The 23,953-nt window shown below is 39.2% G+C and overlaps 1 protein-coding gene across 1 annotated transcript in view; it reads right to left on the bottom strand.

Annotated features, from left to right (window-relative positions):
* The window catches only part of LOC126169379 (potassium channel subfamily T member 2), a 1,084,296-nt gene that overhangs the window by 197,276 nt on the left and 863,067 nt on the right, over positions 1-23,953 (bottom strand). The window contains exon 15 of the mRNA XM_049920640.1: positions 22,668-22,969. Within this exon, the coding sequence (XP_049776597.1) occupies positions 22,668-22,969 (302 nt within the window). The remainder of the gene's footprint in view (positions 1-22,667; positions 22,970-23,953) is intronic.

The following is a 23,953-nucleotide window of genomic DNA, read 5'->3' as shown; positions in this document are numbered from 1 at the left end:
AGGAAGAATGATATGGGACACACGAAAATGAAAACTGTGTCTACAAAGTTAATTATTCTTTACTAACAGTTTGTTCAATTCACTTAATTAAAATTTTTCCAAAATTATGTGGAACTGTTTTGGCAGTCTACATTTTGTTTTAGGGAAAGCAATTCTAAGTTAGGGTGAAAGAAAAAAAATATTGCACAGAAACGGTGTTTGGCTTATTAATTTTGACACAAAAAGATTGCTAAGTATAAGGAGTAATCCACACGTCATATTAAAGAAACGAATGGTAGAAGGAAAAGGATTTTCTTAAAAGTTTCTAGGAACATAGCAATGTATCAAAGTTAGAACAATGTACAAACGCTTTCTCATCTCATTCAAGTAAACTAATTAAAAGAACAGCATGCAGAAGGGAGACAATAATATCTAAGGATATAATGGTGAACTATTTACAACACCTAAAATTATCGAGTGCACCTAATGAAATGTACAGTTGAGAGAAAAAGGAAAGTGCCTAAAAGGAAGTAAGAAATTGTACTCCATACCAACTAACTAAAGAAAAGGAAACAACTAATGGAGTTTCTGTGGCCTTGTGGGAATACTCTGTGTGTTTTATATGACTCACCATTTTCCTCAATTTGATGACAAAAATTAGAAGGTCAATATCTACTATGATACGATGTTCCTGGAAGAATTGTTTCCCCCACACGTTCCTCCATTGCTAAAATGGTGACCCCTTGATGTCTCAGAATGTGTTCTATCAACCAATTCCTTCTTCTAGTCAGGTTGTGTCTTTTTCCCCCAATTCTATTCAGTATCTACTCATTAGTTGTGTAATCTATCCATCTAATCTTTAGTACCCTTCTGTAGCAACACATTACAAAAGTTTCTATTCTCTTCTTTCTTAAATTGTTTATCTACTATGTTTCATTCCATACATGGCTACACTTCATACAAATATTTTCAGGAAAGACTTCCTGAAAATTAGTTCTATATTTGATGATAATAAATTCAACAATAGATTTAAAAGTAGGCAAGTCTATTTAAAAAGTATCTGTATGGTGTATAAGAAGTGAAACATGGACGATAAATAGTTTAGACAGGAAGAGAATAAAAGCTTTTGAAATGTGGAGATACAAAAGAATGCTAAAGGCTAGAAGTTCAACACATTTATGGATATATTTATACAATATTTTAACATATCATTTCCAGTTAAAAATCAGAAAATGAAGAGTAGTAGGCTTAACAGAAAAAATTTCTGGTTGACAACAGGTATAAAAAAAGCCATGTGCTGCAAAAAAAAAAAAAAAAAAAGAGATTATATGAGATCTCCAAGTCTTCCACAGTATCCAATGAATTCCTTGTATATTTCAAGAATTATAAAATGATACTTAAAAAAGTGATCAGAGAAGCTAAAGTAATGGAAAATGACTGTTATATAAATAACTCTAATAACAAAATGAATGCTGTATGTAGTATAGTGAAACAGCAATCTGACAATGTTTCTCCTCAGAATTCCAATATTAAATTGAATTGTAATGAAAAAGAAATTAATGATCCTAAAGAAATAGCAAATGTGTTCAATACTTTTTTTAACAATATAAGAGAGTAATTAATTGCTGAAATCAAACCTGCCTAGTATCATCTGTAAATACCAACATAAAGCCTACTTCATTGTTTCTCTGTCCAATAACCTAGAAAGAAGTCCTGTCAGTTATCAGAACTTTAAAAGTGAACCATTCCACTAGTTCCACTAGAATAGATGGCATCCCAGACAGCTTTATTAAAAAATGTGGCAATCTTATTGTTGAACCATTAGCTCACTTTTGTAATAGCTCCTTTTAAACCGGAATTTTCCCATCATGCCTAAAAACAGCTAAGCTCAAACCACTATTCAAAAAAGGTAAAAAGGATGAAGTGGCTAATTACAGGCCCACTGCTCTACTATCTGTAGTTTCAAAAACTATTATCTGTAGTTTTTCAAAGAAGAGCAGTAGATTTTCTGGAAGAGCAGAAAATACTATCCACAGCAAAACATAGTTTTAGGAAAGGCCGATCAACTGATACAGCAATTTTTGAACTATTAAGTGAAGTACTTCAGAAACTAGATAATGGCGTAAATGTCACTGGAATTTGCCTAGCTCTCTCCCACATCCACACTGGCTGTTCAGAGCATCCTCCTACAGGGCAACCGCAAATTAGAACAGCATGCCACCCTCCACCTTAAAAAACTATCCAATCTCCTGGTTTCCCACCTCCGGAAAGGCAAATCACTCACCCTTCACAACCTTTCCAGCAAACCTCAACCTCCTCTCATTGCACACAAACCCAGTCTCTCCCATCTACTCAATCTCCCACTTCCAGCTCCACTCCCTCCAAAACCTCAAAATTCCAATCAACACAATCTGGAACCACAACACCCCAATTCAGTAGTTAACCTTTCTCTCCCAATCCGAAACCTCTGTCCTATCCAAAGGCCTCACCTTCAGCCCCACTCCCAGATTTAACCAAACAGCCCTCGTCAAAGATTTACTGTCCTATACCCGTACTCTCTGCTGGAAATATCACTTTGCCACGAAGAAAAATGATCCTAATCCTACTCCTAATGATCCAACTCCCCAAGACACTATCCAAATTGAACCCTGCCTGGAACAGTTCCGTCCTCCGTCACAGCGGGACCCACCTCCTCTTCCTCAAAATCACCCTCTCCTAACCTTCCAGGAATTTCTGACTTCCAGCCTTGCCTCTCAATCCTTCTTAAAAAACCTTAATCCTACTCCCAACATCACCACTGCTGAAGCCCAGGCTATCCGTGATCTGAAGGCTGACCAATCCATCGTCATTCTTCCGGCGGACAAGGGTTCCACGACTGTGGTACTTGATCGTTGGGAGTATGTGGCTGAGGGACTGCGTCAGCTTTCAGGCAACACTACTTACAAAGTTTGCCATGGTAATCCCATTCCTGATGTCCAGGCGGAGCTTCAAGGAATCCTCAGAACCTTAGGCCCCCTACAAAACCTTTCACCTGACTCCATCAACCTCCTGACCGTCCCATTGTAGCTGGTTACCAAGCCCCCACAGAACGCATCTCTGCCTACGTAGATCAACACCTTCAACCCATTACATGCAGTCTCCCATCCTTCATCAAAGACACCAACCACTTTCTCGAACGCCTGGAATCCCTACCCAGTCTGTTACCCCCGGAAACCATCCTTGTAACCATTGATGCCACTTCCTTATACACAAATATTCCGCATGTCCAGGGCCTCGCTGCGATGGAGCACTTCCTTTCACGCCGATCACCTGCCACCCTACCTAAAACCTCTTTCCTCATTACCTTAGCCAGCTTCATCCTGACCCACAACTTATTCACTTTCGAAGGCCAGACATACCAACAATTAAGGGGAACAGCCATGGGTACCAGGATGGCCCCCTCGTACGCCAACCTATTCATGGGTCTCTTAGAGGAAGCCTTCTTGGCTACCCAGGCCTGCCAACCCAAAGTTTGGTACAGATTTATTGATGACATTTTCATGATCTGGACTCACAGTGCAGAAGAACTCCAGAATTTCCTCTCCAACCTCAACTCCTTTGGTTCCATCAGATTCACCTGGTCCTACTCTAAATCCCATGCCACTTTCCTTGACGTTGACCTCCACCTGTCCAATGGCCAGCTTCACACGTCCATCCACATCAAACCCACCAACAAGCAACAGTACCTCCATTATGACAGCTGCCACCCATTCCACATCAAACGGTCCCTTCCCTACAGCCTAGGTCTTCGTGGCAAACGAATCTGCTCCAGTCCGGAATCCTTGAACCATTACACCAACAACCTGAAAACAGCTTTCGCATCCTGTAACTACCCTCCCGACCTGGTACATAACCAAATAACCAGAGCCACTTCCTCATCTCCTCAAACCCGGAACCTCTCATAGAAGAACCCCAAAAGTGCCCCACTTGTGACAGGATACTTTCTGGGACTGGATCAGATTCTGAATGTGGCTCTCCAGCAGGGATACGACTTCCTCAAATCCTGCCCTGAAATGAGATCCATCCTTCATAAAATCCTCCCCACTCCACCTAGAGTGTCTTTCCGCCGTCCACCTAACCTTCGTAACCTCTTAGTTCATCCCTATGAAATCCCCAAACCACCTTCCCTACCCTCTGGCTCCTACTCTTGTAACCGCCCCCGGTGTAAAACCTGTCCCATTCACCCTCCCACTACCATCTACTCCAGTCCTGTAACCCGGAAGGTGTACACGATCAAAGGCAGAGCCTCGTGTGAAAGCACCCACGTGATTTACCAACTGACCTGCCTACACTGTGAAGCCTTCTATGTGGGAATGACCAGCAACAAACAGTCCATTCGCATGAATGGACACAGGCAGACAGTGTTTGTTGGTAATGAGGATCACCCTGTGGCTAAACATGCCTTGGTGCACGGCCAGCACATCTTGGCACAGTGTCACACCGTCCGGGTTATCTGGATACTTCCCACTAACACCAACCTGTCAGAACTCCGGAGATGGGAACTTGCCCTTCAGCATATCCTCTCTTCTCGCTATCTGCCAGGCCTCAATCTCCGCTAATTTCTAATTTCAATTTGCCGCCGCTCATACCTCACCTGTCTTTCAACAACATCTTTGCCTCTGTACTTCCGCCTCGACTGACATCTGTGCCCAAACTCTTTGCCTTTACAAATGTCTGCTTGTGTCTGTGTATATGCGGATGGATATGTGTGTGTGTGCGCGAGTGTATAACTGTCCTTTTTTCCCCCTAAGGTAAGTCTTTCCGCTCCCGGGATTGGGATGACTCCTTACCCTCTCCCTTAAAACCCACATCCTTTCGTCTTTCCCTCTCCTTCCCTCTTTCCTGATGAAGCAACCGTTTGTTGTGAAAGCTTGAATTTTGTGTGTATGTTTGTGTTTGTTTGTGTGTCTATCGACCTGCCAGCGCTTTTGTTTGGTAAGTCTCATCATCTTTCTTTTTAGATATAAATATTATATTCTGTTATACACTGACTTGTCCTACACCAGAATGTACTATTTGTGTACTGTATGATTACCAGGGCCAATTAAAATCTACTCTACTCTAGATGGGTAGGTCACACAACTAATGAGGAGGTACTGTATAGAAATTGGGAGAAAGGAAATATATGGTACAACCTGACTAGAAGAAGGCACTGGTAGAGGGCACATTCTGAGACAACAAAGGATCACAATTTAGTACTGGAGGGAAGTGTGGAGAGTAACTATCATGCATGGAAACCAAGAGATGAATTCAGTAAGCAGGTTCAGAAGGTGGAGACTGTAGTAGTTATTTGGAGATGAAGAGGCTTACACAGGATACAACAGCATGGAGAGCTGCATTAAACCAGTCTTTGGACTGAAGACCACAACACAATCAACAAAATAAAAAATGAAAGAAAATATTCAGAACAAAATAAAAGATAAAATGAAAGTTTGATTGGTACCCAAAGATGACAATGTTCTAGAGAAACTGAGGACAATATAGGGGAACTGCCTAAATGGAGTGCATTCATACATGGAATGCAAAGTGAGACTAAGCAGAATAAAAACATTCACATACCCAGAAGGAACATCAGCAGTGTGGATGGAACTATTTTGTTTTGCATGCAAAATCATAGCAGAAATCAGAAGCAAGAGTGAAAATAAGAAAAATCAATATAAAAATTAAGATGATGAAAACAAAAGGACGGAAGAAAGGAAGTTTCCTTAACTGGACAAGACTACTGCACCAAGCACCAAGAAGTAAAATAATGAATGAAGCTGGAAATACAATGGTATAATGCATCAGCCCTTAGTTATAATTTTTGATGTTTAACTTGTACATGAATTTTAAGTTGTGCGTGTTTTCACAATATAGTAGCGTTTCTTTTAAAATGAAATATTTGGGGTGCAAGAGAGCTGCCCCTTACCCCATTACTGAAATAAAAGAAACTTTTTACAACACACTTCTCTCAATGAATAGTTATTGTTAAACTACAAAAATGGTTCAAATGGCTCTGAGCACTATGAGACTTAACTTCTGAGGTCATCAGTCCTATAGAACTTAGAACTACTTAAACCTAACTAACCTAAGGACATTACACACAGCCATGCCCAAGGCAGGATTCGAACCTGCGTCCGTAGCGGTTGCGCGGTTCCAGACTGTAGCGCCTAGAACCGCTCGGCCACACCGACCGGCGTTAAAATACACACCATATACACTTCCAGTGTATGGACAATGATGCTTGACATTTAACACTTGCAGAAAGTTGTTTGGACTGCTACTACAGAATGATGTGTGCAACTGAATGTGTTATAAGATGCATTTATTGGTTTATATGTCTCATATATCAGAAGTAATTATCTAATCTCATCTTCAACATGTTTCTTGAGCAGTTGGTTTGAACGCCATTTGCTCTCTTGTGTTAGTAAAAGCCCTACAAGCTCTGTGCTGAAAATGTAGTGTTTTAACTGAACAATCCGTTTCCAACATGTAGTACAATTTGAAACTGGTGACAAAACAGAGTCAGAATAACAAATTTTTCTTCTGGGTAACTAGTAAAGTTCACAGTCAGGGCACATATAGAAGTGAGAGAGCCTATTCACTGTAGCTATATGGAATCAGAAAGGAAGAAAACATTTCTACAAATACTGTAAATGCCTAACTCACTTAGGTATTTAAAAATTATACAAGCATTTAGTGAGCAGGGCACCATGGTGTGGCCAGTATCAAAGACTGGAAATGATAATTCCTACATTTCAAGATCACATTTATCCTTTGAGTTTGTGCCAAATGAAATGTCTGAAACAGAGATTTTAGTAATTTGGTGACAGCCAGATATTTTTCATTTATTTCATGTAGATTCAGTTACAGAGAACACAGTAATTACTGCCAAATCTGGCCAAAGAAAATATCAATGCCCTTACATGCATTTATTGAAGCATTTGTGGCCTAGTGTATGAATAACAAGTAAATAAGAACAGCAGCAGCTGGATTTACTTAACACTTGATACTATTTCACAATGTGTAACACAGAAAAAAATTCCACTGAAGCATGAAAGCTTATTTACATTGTTGTTGTTGTGGTCTTCAGTCATAAGACTGGTTTGATGCAGCTCTCTATGCTACTCAATCCTGTGCAAGCCTCTTCATCTCCCAGTACCTACTGCAGCCTACATCCTTCTGAATCTGCTTAGTGTATTCATCTCTTGGTCTCCCTCTACGATTTTTACCCTCCACGCTGCCCTCCAGTACTAAATTGGTGATCCCTTAATGCCTCAGAACATGTCCTACCAACTGATCCCTTCTTCTAGTCAAGTTGTGCCACAAACTCCTTTTCTCCCCAATTCTATTCAATACCTCCTCATTAGTTATGTGATCTACCCATCTAATCTTCAGCATTCTTCTGTAGCACCACATTTCGAAAGCTTCTATTCTTTTCTTGTCTAAACTATTTATTGTCCATGTTTCATTTATTTACATAGAGGAGAGAATAAAAATTCTGTTCATGATTGGAATATATCAGTTACTGTAACATCAATAAGACCGAGCTGTGTCTAGATATTTACACTTATATTAGAGCCCATCGTAATGAAACAAATGTAGGGTCACTATTCAAAAATTTCAGATAAGCAAAATACTGTATTTAGTAAACCAGAGAAACAGATGTTAAATTCATGGTTCAGGATGGTTGCTCTACAAGGACATTCATATACAAGTTCAATAGGTCTGATGAAAGTAATTTACTCTCTGGTGGGATGTAAATATTTTTTAATCTGGTTAATCATTTCAGCCAGGCAATTCAAAAATATGGATTACTAAAAGTATTATGATTGTTAATTACATTATTTAATTTTTGACTTAACAGTTGAGCATAGCCTCTGTCCATAATTCATGATTGGTCTTATGGGGATATTTTCTTTATATCATTTTGGGTGCACTCTTAATTTAGGAGCTCTCAGACTCACTACGGCATAACTTTTATTTTCCCTGTCACAAAGAGAAAATGGTGTTCTGAAGTGCATTTTTAAGTTGAGTTTTTCTGTAGTGCCTTCGTCTATCTGGCCAACATAACTATTTCAAAAAAATTTACTAATTTGTTCTGTGGAGCTGGATTCATGCTGATGAAAGTTGAATTACTGTGGAAATAGTGTATGTGTGTTTATATATATATTTTGGCCTTTACAAATGTCTGCTTGTGCCTGTATATGTGTGGATCCAAATGACCAAGTGTGCCATCGTTCTTACATCGCACCAATAGGTCTAAAAATGGCAGACAACCCTCCTTCTCTAACTCCATAGCAAATTTTATATGTTTGTGTATAAAGTTCAGATGTTATAGGAACTCTGCACCAAAATATTGTGGCAGGAAGTTGCAAACATATATAGCGAGATTTAAAACTTTCCCGGCGTACATATTGTTCCACAAAATTTCGAGCCAACTGCAGTATGTTTGCAACTTCCTGCCACAATATTTCGGCGCAGAGACTTCTGGCCATCTTCAGGTGATACTGGTGAAAACTCCCTGAGCTCTGGTATTTAAGACCCCTTGGGCACATGCGTGGTGGATTCACTTGGCTTTGCGCATGTGCTACTTGAGCGCGTTCGGTTCTGCTGCACCGTGTGCCCTCTGTGGTGAAAACTCGCTGCGTCGATATCAATTTGATTGTCTTCCCGTGGTTCCATCACAGACCTACACTAGCTACGGAGGACATGAAGTTTTTTGACAATTGATTCCATGCTGAATTCAAATGGTAACCAAAGTCACGATTAATAAGACTCATTGTCAGACAGCCATATTTCCACGGATTCATTAATAATAGAACTCCAAAAGTTAAACGTATGGGCCACAATTTTTGTCTCATTGTAATTCATGGCATGACCAATTGAAATACAGGGTTCAGCGATGGCAGACTTACAAGGCTGAAGAAGGCGAGTATGCCGTTGATGTTCTACAGTGCGATCCTGCACAGTATGCATCGTTTGCCCTACGTAAGATTTGCCGCATTCACACAAAATCTTGTAAACACCTGTCTTGCGCAGCTCTAGGTCATCTTTGACTGATCCCAACAGCGACGAAATTTTTGCAGGAGGGTGAAAGATTGCATTCACTTTATATTTTCTTAGTATTCTGCCTACTTGCACTGAAATATTACCAATATATGGTAGATAGGCAGTCGTTTTAAAAGCCTCTTCCTCTTCTTTGTTCCGTCGTTTACAGTACTACAGCGCTCTCTCCACTTCCTGGGACGAGTACCCATTCTTCAGAAATACAGTCTGCAGGCACTCCAGTTCCATTTGCATACTATCGGTGTCAGAGATAATGTGGGCTCAGTGAACCAATGTCTTCAAAACACACATTATTTGTGCCAGATGGTGGCAACTAGCGGCTTGTGAGTAAAGGTCTGTGTGAGTGGGCTTTGTATATACCAAATGACCAAGTGTGCCATCATTCTTACATCGCACCAATAGGTCTAAAAATGGCAGACAACCCTCCTTCTCTAACTCCATAGCAAATTTTATATGTTTGTGTATGGAGTTAAGATGTTGTAGGAACTCTGCACCGAAATATTGTGGCAGGAAGTTGCAAACATCCGTCCGTTTGCCCAAAATTTTGTGGAACACTATATATATATATATATATATATATATATATATATATATATATATATATATATATATATATATATATATATATCTCTGCTTGTGTCTGTGTATATGCGGATGGATATGTGTGTGTGTGCGAGTGTATACCTGTCCTTTTTTCCCCCTAAGGTAAGTCTTTCCGCTCCCGGAATTGGAATGACTCCTTACCCTCTCCCTTAAAACCCAAATCCTTTTGTCTTTCCCTCTCCTTCCCTCTTTCCTGACGAGGCAACCGTTGGTTGCGAAAGCTAGAATTTTGTGTGTATGTTTGTGTTTGTTTGTGTGTCTATCGACCTGCCAGCGCTTTTGTTTGGTAAGTCTCATCATCTGTCTTTTTAGATATATTTTTCCTACGTGGAATGTTTCCCTCTATTATATTCATATCATTAATTTGAACCCAACAATCACGTTTGTTATTGTTATCGTTATTGTTATTGCCACTGTTACATTTCGTAGTCTTTTCTGTCGTCTTATTTCCTCCTTCTGTTTTTGCCAGCAGTTTCACTTTCTATTCAGCTTCTCCTTTTTTACCGTAATCCAGTATACAATTTTATCCCGTCGATATATACTCAATAATATGTAATAATACGTAAATCACTTCCAAACCATAACCAAAAAAATTTTTTTGCGCTTTGCTGCTATAAAATCCACCGTTTCCAGTTCACAAACAGTTCCTTTTAGCTATTAAACAACCTTTTCGGCAGTTTTAATAACTTTTGCTTTATTTCCATTTCCATTTTTCTCACATCACCGATCATATATAGCCGCTTCCCACAGGTTTTAACGTCATTATTTCTTCATCAGACAATTGTTAGCTTCATTTCCATAATCTGCCACCACCAAACCACTCCTTTTAATACATCCTCACGTAGTTTTTTCGAAATTTTCCCGTATTTCTCCACCCTTTAACGTGTTTTGGCGGCAACACAACCACCTAACCTTTATGCACATCATTATCTACCTACACAAGTTCACCACAGGATCAACATAGCCCAGCTCTAACCAACCCTTTTTCGCCTTTTTTCACACCAGATCTTCATTTGCTTTCTAGTTTTACCTTTATCTCTCCCCATATATTTTTTCATATTTATTTTCATTTTCATTTCAGCCTCGTGTTCCACTTTCCACCTTCTAGTACCATGTCACCCCCACAACACCTCCACAACAACCCCATTAAGTTTTATTTACATTCCCTCCGCAAAAAAGGTCTGCTTGTGTCTGTAGATATGCGGATGGATATGTGTGTGTGTGCGCGAGTGTATACCTGTCCTTTTTTCCCCCTAAGGTAAGTCTTCCCGCTCCCGGGATTGGAATGACTCCTTACCCTCTCCCTTAAAACCCAAATCCTTTTGTCTTTCCCTCTCCTTCCCTCTTTCCTGACGAGGCAACCGTTGGTTGCGAAAGCTAGAATTTTGTGTGTATGTTTGTGTTTGTTTGTGTGTCTATCGACCTGCCAGCGCTTTTGTTTGGTAAGTCTCATCATCTTTCTTTTTAGATATATATATATATATATAGTATGGTATATGCGGATGGATATGTGTGTGTGTGCGAGTGTATACCTGTCCTTTTTTCCCCCTAAGGTAAGTCTTTCCGCTCCCGGGATTGGAATGACTCCTTACCCTCTCCCTTAAAACCCACATCCTTTCGTCTTTCCCTCTCCCTCCCTCTTTCCTGACTGCCTATCTACCATATATTGTTTTGTGTGTATGTTTGTGTGTCTATCGATGTGCCAGCACTTTCGTTTGGTAAGTCACATCATATACGAAGATGATGTGACTTACCAAACGAAAGTGCTGGCACGTCGATAGACACACAAACATACACACAAAATTCTGGCTTTTGCAAGCAACGGTTGCCTTGTCAGGAAAGAGGAAGGAGAGGGAAAGACGAAAGGATTTGGGTTTTAAGGGAGAGGGTAAGGTGTCATTCCAATCCCGGGAGCGGAAAGACTTATCTTAGGGGGAAAAAAGGACGGGTATACACTCGCACACACACACACATATCCATCCACACATATACAGACACAAGCAGACATATACAGAGGCAAAGAGTTTGGGCAGAGATGTCAGTCGAGGTGGAAGTGCAGAGGCAAAGATGTTGTTGAATGACAGGTGAGGTATGAGTGGCGGCAAATTGAAATTAGCGGAGATTGAGGCCTGGTGGATAACGGGAAGAGAGGATATATTGAAGAACAAGTTCCCATCTCCGGGGTTCGGATAGGTTGGTGTTAGTGGGAAGTATCCAGATAAGCCGGACGGTGTAACACTGTGCAAAGATGTGCTGGCCATGCACCAAGGCATGTTTAGCCACAGGGTGATCCTCATTACCAACAAACACTGTCTGCCTGTGTCCATTCATGTGAATGGACAGTTTGTTGCTGGTCATTGTATGTTTGTGTTTGTTTGTGTGTCTATCGACGTGCCAGCGCTTTCGTTTGGTAAGTCACATCATCTTTGTTTTTAGATATATTTTTTCCCACGTGGAATGTTTCCCTCTATTATATTCATATCATTAATTTGAACCCAACAATTACGTAAGTTTTTGTCACTGTTGGATTTCGAAATCTTTTCTGTCGTCTTATTTTCTCTTTTTGTTTTTGTCAGTAGTTTCACTTTGTATTCACCTTCTACTTTTTACCGTAATCTACTATACAATTTTATCCCGCCTATATATACTCAATAATACGTCACCCACTTCCAAACTATAACCAAAAAATTTTTTTTCCGGTTTCAACACTACCGCTGCTATAAAATCCACCGTTTCTAGTCAGAAACTCTTTGCCTCTGTATATGTCTGCTTGTGTCTGTATATGTGTGGATGGATATGTGTGTGTGTGTGCGAGTGTATACCCGTCCTTTTTTCCCCCTAAGGTAAGTCTTTCCGCTCCTAGGATTGGAATGACTCCTTACCCTCTCCCTTAAAACCCAAATCCTTTCGTCTTTCCCTCTCCTTCCATCTTTCCTGGCGAGGCAACCGTTGGTTGCGAAAGCTAGAATTTTGTGTGTATGTTTGTGTTTGTTTGTGTGTCTATCGACGTGCCAGCGCTTTCGTTTGGTTAGTCACATCATCTTTGTTTTTAGATATATTTTTTCCCACATGGAATGTTTCCCTCTATTATATCTGCTTGTGTCTGTGTATGTGTGGATGGATATGTGTATGTGTGTGCGCGAGTGTATACCTGTCCTTTTTCCCCCTAAGGTAAGTCTTTCCGCTCCTGGGATTGGAATGACTCCTTACCTTCTCCCTTAAAACCCACATCCTTTCATCTTTCCCTCTCCTTCCATCTTTCCTGATGAAGCAACCGTTGGTTGTGAAAGCTTGAATTTTGTGTGTATGTTTGTGTGTCTATCAACCTGCCAGCACTTTCATTTGGTAAGTCACATCATCTTTGTTTTTAGATATATTTTTTCCCACGTGGAATGTTTCCATCTATTATATTCATATCACTATATATATATATATATATATATATATATATATATATATATATATATATATATATATATATATATATATATATATATATATTTAAAAACAAAGATTCCATGACTTACCAAAAGGGAAAGCGCTGGTAGATAGAGACAATAAAAAAACACACAAACACACACACAAAATTTCAAGCTTTCGCAACCAACGGTTGCTTTGTCAGGAAAGAGGGAAGGAGAGGGAAAGACGAAAGGATGTGGGTTTTAAGGGAGAGGGTGAGAGGGTAAGGAGTCATTCAAATCCCGGGAGTGGGGAGACCTACCTTAGGGGAAGAAAAGGACAGGTAAACACTCGCACACACACACATATCCATCCACACATATACAGACACAAGCAGACATATGTGTGGATGGATATGTGTGTGTGTGCGAATGTTTACCTGTCCTTTTTTGGACATGGAATGACTCTTTACCCTCTCCCTTAAAACCCACATCCTTTCGTCTTTCCCTCTCCTTCCCTCTTTCGTGAGGAAGCAACCGTTGGTTGCGAAAGCTTGAAATTTTGTGTGTGTGTTTGTGTGTTTTTTTATTGTGTCTATCTACCAGCGCTTTCCCGTTTGGTAAGTCATGGAATCTTCGTTTTTAATATATTTTTCCCATGTGGAATGTTTCTTTCTATATATATATATATATATATATATAAGGCCTTTACAAATGTCTGCTTGTGTTTGTGTATATGCGGATGGATATGTGTGTGTGTGTGAGTGTATACCTGTCCTTTTTTCCCCCTAAGGTAAGTCTTTCCGCTCCCGGGATTGGAATGACTCCTTACCCTCTCCCTGAAAACCCACATCCTTTCGTCTTTCCCTCTCCTTCCCTCTTTCCTGATGAAGCAACCATTTTTGCGAAAGCTTGAATTTTGTGTGTATGTTTGTGTTTGTTTGTGTGTCTATCGACCTGCCAGCGCTTTTGTTTGGTAAGTCTCATCATCTTTGTTTTTAGATATATTTTTCCCACGGTGAATGTTTCCCTCTATTATATATATAAAAGAACTCGTGGGAAAAATATATCTTAAAGAACACATGGGAAAAATATTACATTTTGAAGTGTTATATATATATATACACATCCTTTTCACCTGGTATGTTCCCATACTCATGATGAGTATACAATCCATGACGTGTATACAACAGGTTTTTGCACAGTAAAGTATAAGTTGAACAGTTGCTTAAGGAGTTAGGAGATGTCATTTCTACAGTTTTTAAAAACAGTGGAAGGCAATTGTCAAACAACAAATAAATAAATGTTAAGAACCTGCTAAAGGAAAAAAAATTTACACCATATTTAAAACTGGGTATATACTAGTGAACTGGCAGACAATAAATGAAACACACTACTTGAGAAGATTAACATGTTAAGCATTTGTGACTTAAAATTATTAGTGGCTGATGATGCAAAAACTAAGATCTTTGTCCCTCCTCATCCTGAGATCTGAATCCAATCTATCCCCCTTTTTGTCAGTACTTAATGTTTCATCTCCTGAAGATTCTGTCTACATCTGTGTCTACATCTATAATCTGCAAACCACCGTGAGGTGCATGTCAGAGGGTACGTCCCATTGTATCAGTAATTAGGGTTTCTTCCTATTTCATTCACATATGGGGTGCAGTAAGAATGATTGTTTGAATGCCTCTGTGCATGAAGTAATTATTATAATCTTATCATCACAATCCCTATGTGAACAATACATAGGTAGTGTATCCCTAGAGTAGTCATTTAAGGAGGTTCTTCAAACTTAGTTAATAGACCTTCTTGGGATAGTTTACATTTGTTTTCAGGAGTCTTCCAGTTCAGTTCCTTCAGTATCTCTGTGACATTCTCCCATGGATTAAACAAACCTGTGACCATTTGTACTGTCCTCCTCTGTATACGTTCAATATTCACTGTTGGTCCTATATAGTATGGGTCCCACATACTTAAGCAATATTCTAGGATGGGTCACAATCTCTTTTGTAAAATGATTGCACTTCCCCTGTATTCTACCAATAAACCAAAGTCCAACACCTGCTTTACCCAAGAATGAACCTATGTGACCATTCCATTTCATATCCCTGCAGAGTGTTACACACAGGTATTTGTATGAGGGCTGATTCCAACAGTGATTCACTGATATTAGTCATAGGATACTACATTTCTTCGTTTTGTGAAGTGCAAAATCTTACATTGAACATTTAGAGAAAGTTGCCAATCTCTGTCCCGTGTTGAAATCTTATCAAGATCTGACTGAATATGTAATGTAACTGGATGGATAAAAAATCTACTCACCAAATGACGAGAGAACACACACATAAAAGAAAGTCATACTCAGGCAAGCTTTTGGACTTAGTGGCTCCTTCTTTGGTAGAAGGGTTGAAGGGACAGGAAGAGGGATGAAGGAAAAGGACTGGAGAGGTCTAAGAAAAAGAGTAGATCTAGGGAAAAGTCACTCAGAAGCACAGGTCAGGGGAGACTTACTGGACAGAATAAGAAAAAAAAATTGATTGTTGGGGGAACTGCACTGGATAAGATTTGAAACCCTGAGATCTTAAAGGTGGAAGACAGGGTAATATGCAAGACAGAGATTATTGTTAAAATATCATGTGCAGGTTAATAAGAGTGAAAAATCTCAGTGCATTTACATAGCAGAGGTGGAAAGGGGATGACGAAAAACAGACAGGTACAAAATTAAAGCTTTAGAAAACTAAAACGTCTGAAGAAAGGAATAGTTACTGAGATGGAAGAAATTGATATACATTGAGGACTGGTGTGTGGTGACAACCAAATACATGCTGTAGCACTAGTTGTGGAAGAAACTGATGTACAATAAGGCCAGGTGGGTGGCGAGAACCAAAGACATGCTGTAGCACTAGTTCCCATCTGCGGATTCCAGAGTAACTAGTGTCTGGAGGAAGATTCAAGATGGTGCATATTGTGAAAAAGGCCCCAAGGCCACAAGTGTCACATTGTAGAACATGCTCTGCAACAGGATATTGTAAGTTGTCAGTATACACCCTCTGTCTATACCCATTCAACCTAACTAATAATTTGGTGGTAGTCATCCTGATGTAAAAAGCCAAACAGTGTTTACATAACAGCTGGCAAAAAATGTAAATGTCATGTGACTAGGGCCTCCCATCAAGTAGACCTTTCGCCGGGTGCAAGTCTTTCGATTTGACGCCACTTCGGGGACTTGTGCATTGATGGGGATGAAATGATGATGATTAGGACAATACAACACCCAGTCCCTGAGCGGAGAAAATCTCGGACCCAGCTGGGAATCGAACCCGGGCCCTTAGGATTGACATTTTGTCATGCTGACCACTCAGCTACCAGGGGCGGACATAACAGCTGGTATATGACACGTGTCGTTTCACTGGTAACTCTCCCTTTGATAGTATATGTTTTGCCAGTTACAGGGCTGTTGTAAGTTGTGGTAGGAGGATGCATAGGGCAAACCACAGGGCTAGGAGGCATAGGCTAGGGAGATGGGTGCAGGAGCATAGGGTCTGACAACAATATTGTGAAGATTGGGAGGGCGATGAAAAGCTGTTCTAGATGTGGTGGGCAAAATCTCAGACAGAATGCATCTCATTTTGGGGTATTCCCTATGTATCCTCCTACCACCACCTATACTGCCCTGTAACTGGCAAAACATATACTATCAAAGGGAGAGCCACCTGTGAAATGACACATGACATATACCAGCTGTTACTTAAGCACTGTTCAGCCTTTTGCATTGGCTTGACTACCACCAAATTATCAATTAGCATGAATGGGCATAGGCAGATGGTGTATACTGGCAACACATAATATCCTGTTGCAGAGAATGCTCTACAACATGACAATTGTGACCTCAGTGCCTGCTTCACCAAACATGCAATCTGTATTCTTCCCCCAGACACCAGTTTCTCGGCCGCTCCCACCGGAGGTTCGAGTCCTCCCTTGGGCATCAGTGTGTGTGTTGTCTTTAGCATAAGTTAGTTTAAGTAGTGTGTAAGTCTAGGGACCGATGACCTTAGCAGTTTGATCCCTTAGAAATTCACACACATTTAAACACTACTGAACCAGTTTCTCAGAACTCCGCAGGTGGGAACTAGCACTACATGCCCTCGGTTCTCGGCACCCACCTTGCCTTAATTTACATTAATATCTTCCAGCTCAGTATCTACTCCTGCCTTAACTATGTTTTAGTTTTCTACCTCTTTCATTTCTGTACCTGTATATTTTGCCATCCCCCTCCCACCTCTGTTATGTACAATGCACTTAGATTTTCACTCTTATTAACTTGTACACGATGTTTTAAGAGTAATCTCTGTCTAGCACATTACCCTGTCTTCCACCTTTAAGCTCTCTGGATTTCAATTTTCATCGAGTACAGTCCCCAAAATCAGTCTTTCCTTGTCATTTCATCCGGTTAGTCCCCCCTGACCTGCAGTTCTGGGTGACTTTTCTGAGATCTACTCCATTTCCTTGACCTGTCTAGTCCTTTACCTTCACCCCTATTCCTTTGCCTCCAACCCTTCTGCCAGAAGAAGGAGCCACTGTCCCCGAAAGCTTGCCTAATTATAACTTACTTTTATGTGTGTATTCTGTGTCCGCTTGATGAGTAGATTTTTTATCTATCCAATTACATTATATTGTCAAAAATTGGTTATTGTCATTATTGAATATTTATGCAGCTTCTCTCAGATGTATTTCATCACAGATAATTGCATCATCTTCAAAAAGCCTGATTTTATTATTAGTATTGTCTGCAAGGTCATTAATATACAACATGAACAGCAAGGGTCCCAACACACTTCCCTGTGCACACCTGAGTTACTTCTACATGAATGACTCTCCATCCAAGATAGTATGCTGTGTCCTACCTAACAAAATTCCTCAATCCAGACACAAATTTTAGCTGGTACCCCTTATGAACATACTTTTGACAATATGCATAGGTGCGGTACTGAGTCAAATGCTTTTTGGAAGTCAAGATAAACTGGATCTACCTGGCTGCTTTGATAAAAAGCTTTCAGTACATCATGTGAGAAAAGGGTGAGTTGGGTTTCACAAGATCGATGTTTCCAAAATCCATGCTAGTTGGCAGTGAGGAGGAAATTCTGTTCAGGATACCTAATTATTTTTGAGTTAAGAATATGTTCTAAGATTCTACAACAGATCCATGTCAAGGATATTGGACGGTAGTTTTGTGGATCACTTCTGCTATCCTTCTTGTAGATGGGTGCAACTGCAAATTCAGTACAGAATCTGACAGGGATTCCCTCAGGATGCGGAGCTTTGCTTAGTTTCAACGATTTCAGCTGTTTCTCAACACCCCTGACACTAATGCTAATTTCATTCATCTTTTCAGTGGTATGGGCATTAAATTGGGACAATTCTCCTGGGTTTTCCTTTGTAAACGAACATTTGAAAATGGTGTTCAGCATTTCAGCTTTTGCTTCAAACCCTCAATTTCAGTTCCTGTTTCATACACTAGGGAACTGGCACTAACTTTGGAGCCACTATCAGCCTTTATATATGATCAGAATTTCTTTGAATTTTGTGAAATATCATTTGACAATAATCTGTTACAGTAGTCACTGAAGGCATTGTACCGATATACTATACAAAATATTAAAACCTGTGACGAAAAGTGAGACACATAGCAAAGTAAAATGAAAATAGTAAAAAACTCTGAAAATGAGCGTGAAATTAGCTCTCTTAATGGTAATTAATAATAAAATGAAATAATAATGGTACAAACAGATTCTATAAGATAACTGTATAGGATTTCTGTATTAATTATTCTTTTACTCGCTGACAAAAGAAATGAAGAAGACCAGCATTATTACTCTCTCTCTCTCTCTTCTAGTCTTGAAGCTAACACACACTATGGCGGCCATTACACAATGTAAGTTGTAAATTTTAAATAATATATGATAATTTATGCCGATTGTGTATTTTTTTCCTTCATATGCCTAGTGACCTTCATGCAGAAATAAGAATATCATTTGTAAGGTTTTCAGCACGCTGGATAAATGACAAGAATGGTCGAACAATCCACCATTCTTGGCAGACATCCTGTGTAGGAAAAATTTCATTGCGTTCCGTCATCAATGGACGCATTAAAAGACTTGCACCATAATTATTAAGGAGAAGAAAGTGAATATGCTGTTTCATGTTGTATGAAAGTAAAAACTAAGCACATTCCATTAAGTTCATATATAGACTGCTTCTCGGCAAGATGAAGATTATTACGTTAACAGAAAAGGGAAATACTTTCCTTTAGTACAAGGTTTCTTTTAATTCAATTTCACTACAGTAAAGATACACTGCAGCAATATTTTAATGTGATAACACAAAATACAATCCCCGAGATTGTTTTATTTTATTTTTATTCTTTTGTCAGTATGAACGCTCCACGTAGACCTCAGTTTTAACAAATGCTAAAAGCACCTCACGCAATCTTATATTAACAGTGCCAATTCTTTAACTAGTTTACTGACCATATATACCTTTCTGATAGTTTTAGTTGTCCTTTGTACTTTGGTAATCATTATTGCTACAACTGCATCATGGTCACTGATACCAGTTTTGCGCAGACATCTTCAAAGATACCAGGTCTATTTGTTACCATTAGGTCCAATATATTTCCTTCATGAATGGGCTTCCTAACTATCTGTTCAAAGTAGTTTTCAGAGAAGGTATTTACTAAAGTTTCACAGGACACCTTATACACCCATCAATAACAACACTGTAGTTTCCCCAATTAACTGTTGCGTGATTTAAGTCTCCACCAGTGATTACAGTATAATTGGGGAAACTACATACAAGTGAATGAGGGTTTTTATGTAAAGTTTTCGGTTACATCAGGAGATGAGTCTGGTGGGCAACAGAAGGATCCAATTATTGTTTTATGACCACCCCTGATACTGTGTCTTGTCCAAACGAACTCACATGCAGCTTGAATTTCTATCTCACAGGATTTGAGTTTCTACTCTACTGTGACCAATACACCACCTACACACCCCATTTGCCGATCCTTTAATTAATTTTCCACAAAAATCTCACCGCTATCAATTACAGGTATCAATGAACTTTCTGTACCTAGTATTATGTGAGCTTCATTGCTTTTTCATGAGCACTTCAAACTCTGGCACTTTGTTGCAAATGCTTTTGCAGTTTACCATTAGGGAGGCATTTCTTTCGATCTTACACTGATACCTCTGGGTGTCCTACAGTTATCGTTGTCTGGATTGGATGGAGAGTTCCCTAATCTAAAAACCCCTCGTGTGCACCACACACACAGTCAGCTACCAGGATGGCAGCCTCTAGTGCACACCTGACCAAATTAGGGGGACATTACGGTTATCAACCCTGTGGTGCAAGTCCAGAAGTCGACAGCTTGTCACAGAACTTTTGAAGTCTCTGGTTCAGTCCTTCCATTCGAGTCAGAACCAGAGGGCCATGATCTGAGCTCTGTTGAAACTCCACATGCATGGCTGGTCTTCTCAACCTTCTCTGCCAGTCACAGGAATGATACGAAAATGACCTCAGAGCCCAGACGACAGGCATCATTTGCTCCAGCATGCGACACAATGTGTAGCTGGTTACACCCTGTACCCTCAAGGTGATGTATCTCAAGCACATCACAATGTTGAAGCAGTACACCGATGTAGTTCATGGCTTTGAAGGTCATTAGAGGCAAAATACTGTTGATTTCTCAGTCTAATGCTTTCTTTAAATGTTCAAGTAAAACTCATTTGGTCAAGTGCATCACTGTGTTTAGACATACCAGACAATGTAACAAGTCATACGAATAAATGAGTAGTATTTCAGTCGTCTTGGTTCAACATGTGTCCTTTTGCCTAGTCGGCACAAGGTCCGTCCTTGGCCCTGATAACTTGTTCCATGTGTGATGCATTTACTCATATGAGGTGCAAATGGTACCCTGTGGTATAGTCATCCATGTTGCATTTAGCTGGTTCAAAAGTTCATCTGTGGTGGTCAACAATGGGCCACAGAACTGCACCCATAATTTCATCATATCCCACACATTTTTGATTCGTGATGAGTTTGGTGATCTGGTTGGCCACAACATACTGCATAACATACTAATGTACATGTACTGAGAATGTACATGTCCTATCTCTAGTCATTCAAGGTGTTTTTCCAGTACATGAGCGTACATTTAGTGTGCCACAATGTTTTCTAAAGGTTTTGTGACATCTTATGTAGTAGTACAAGCACACGATTAAAAAGTGAAAGAGGAAAGTTTTGTCTAATCTTGTATATAAATTACAAAAATAACAGACAAGAAGATGGGCCACATACTAAATTTGAAATTAGGTGCTATAATGCTTAGAATGAAAAACACCAACATGACAAAAAGCAAATTGCTATCAACACAGCACAGTTAAGAAGTGCACATGTATGTATGAAGCAAAAACACAGCAGATGAAAGGACATAAAATAGAGTAAACAGTAAATGACAGATGAGACATTGACCACATAACAACAAATATAATATGAAATAGGTTATGACATCAACAAATCAAGAAGTAAAAGTTATGACCAGTTAGCTACACCCAGCTTCATTTACAGGATAGTCAACATTTTCCTTTCCAACATCTCACACAGAAACACTCAAAATGTGCAATGCTCAGTTATCATAAACAACATGAGATAAGAATTTCTGTCATAACACAAAAATAAACTCTTCCTGTGAGTTCCCATCACATCCAGAATAACATAAGGGTAAATAGAATTTTTACGAAGCTTCGACTTTGATCGCAGAGGTATTTGTTACACAGCAAAATTTCCCAAAAACTTTTGGAAATGCCAGTAAAGATGGGAGATATTATTAGTTAAAGATAGGTTTTTCAGTTTGCAAAGTCTAACTTGATTAAGACCTAGTACATCTGAGGTCACTGAATGTACTGTTTTCCAGAGAGCTAAATTTTATTTCTACATGGCAACTCTAATTCCCACTTATCTGCCTGACAGAGGGTTCATCGAACCACCTTCGGACTTTCTCTGCTGCTCCATTCTTGAAGAGCACATGGGAAAAATGAACACCTAAGTATTTCTATGCGTATTCTGATTTCTCTTATTTTATTATAATGATCATTCCTCCCTATGTAGACTGGTATCACAAAAATCACCTTTGGAGGAGAAAGTTTGTGGTTGATATTTTGTAAAACAATTCCACAGCAAAGAAAAATGCCTTTGTTTTACAGATCGTCATCTCAACTTGCTTACTGTGTCGGTGACATAGTCTCCCTGTTTCATGATGGTATTCAATGAACTGACTTCTTCAAATATTTTCAAAGTCCTCTGTCAATCCTCTCAGGTGAGGATTATGGGCATTGAAGAGAAAATGTTAATTAACAATACAACAGTTACAAAAAAATTTGTGTGACTGAGTAATAATTGTTGTTTTTGTGTAATGACAGAACTTCTGCTCATTTTTTCTTTATTCATGAATGCTGTTCTTTCTGAAATTCCATTTTCACTGCACAATGTGTTATCTATGCTGTAAATGAAGCAAAAGAAGAAAGCCATGCAAACACTCACTGACGTGGATGGAGTTTGGAATCTGGAGTTGGAGTTTGGTACCATCAGTTTTAGTGTTATGCCCATCACCAGTCTCCTTACTGTGATCCTTGTCATCTGTTGCTGTAGTTCCACTTTCTGTACACAGCTGATTCTGCTGGTTCCCAAGAATAAAGGCAGAGTTCTCTTCCTTTGAAATGCTCATGTAGTAACATGTGTCACTCTTCTTCATTATATGCCTTGGGCCAGGATTAAGTAATATCGTGTCCTCATAAAATTCAGGTAATTCTGCTGGTCGCACACCAACAAGTGCTACTCCATATCTGTTAATTAGAGAGAAAGAATGAGGTTCTTACAAATATTACTGATGCAAATACCACTCTAAAAGATATTGTCTGCATTACTGATTGTTACTTATAGAAAAATTATACCTATAGCCCAAACCAATTAATTTATTCCTTATTTCAACTTTGGTGAAATATTCTCAACATTTACATCTAGAATGAAATTTAAGTTATTTATAGGGAAAGTTTCAATAAATAAATGATCACAAATCTGAAAGCCACAGTGAGCAATTGTTTTGTTTTTGGTAATGTGCATTGATTATTTATATTAACAACTTGCACAGTCATAAATTCTGGTATAATTTCCAACTTCTAGTTAGATGACAAAAATTTGCAGATCATCAGTATTGGAAAATCAAACATATAAAAATATGCCTTTTGGAATGCAAAATGCCTTTGTTTTCATGTAGTGGCAACACACATCCTGACACATTAATTTAACAGCATCAATTCCATACGCAATCAGAACCAATCATAGCTTTTTGTATTTCATTCCTAGACTACTGAGGCGATCAGTGTGAAGTACACCATCAAACTGAGTGCAATTATCAACACAACTACACTAGTGCTGATATATCACCATTATACCATCTGGATGAGAGCAGTTACCTCTCTCCAACATTACTGACAGCAAGACATCTTATTTAACTGCTTGAAAGTAATACAGATGATCAAGGATCATTAATTAGTGACTTTATGGAAAATTATACTATGGATTCTTGTCTGAATGTTTGTAGCCAAATGAAGAGTGGGAAACGGACAAATGGGGTATCACATTAACCAGTGCAAGGAGCAGTTTTATCAAAAATGATTAATTCCTTGAAACAAATAAGGGTAATTAAAAAATGTAGTTAATGATTTGAGGAAAAATTTAGATATTTCATGAACCGGTTCCACTACCTATGTAAAAGTGTCACGAAGTTCACCTCTTAATGACCTTGCTTTTTCACAATTAAAATTTGT

The sequence above is a fragment of the Schistocerca cancellata genome, chromosome 1 (assembly GCF_023864275.1).
Source record: "Schistocerca cancellata isolate TAMUIC-IGC-003103 chromosome 1, iqSchCanc2.1, whole genome shotgun sequence".
Taxonomy (NCBI): domain Eukaryota; kingdom Metazoa; phylum Arthropoda; class Insecta; order Orthoptera; family Acrididae; genus Schistocerca; species Schistocerca cancellata.
The sequence above is the reverse complement of the archived record's forward strand: the minus strand, read 5'-3'. Positions and strand labels throughout refer to the sequence as shown.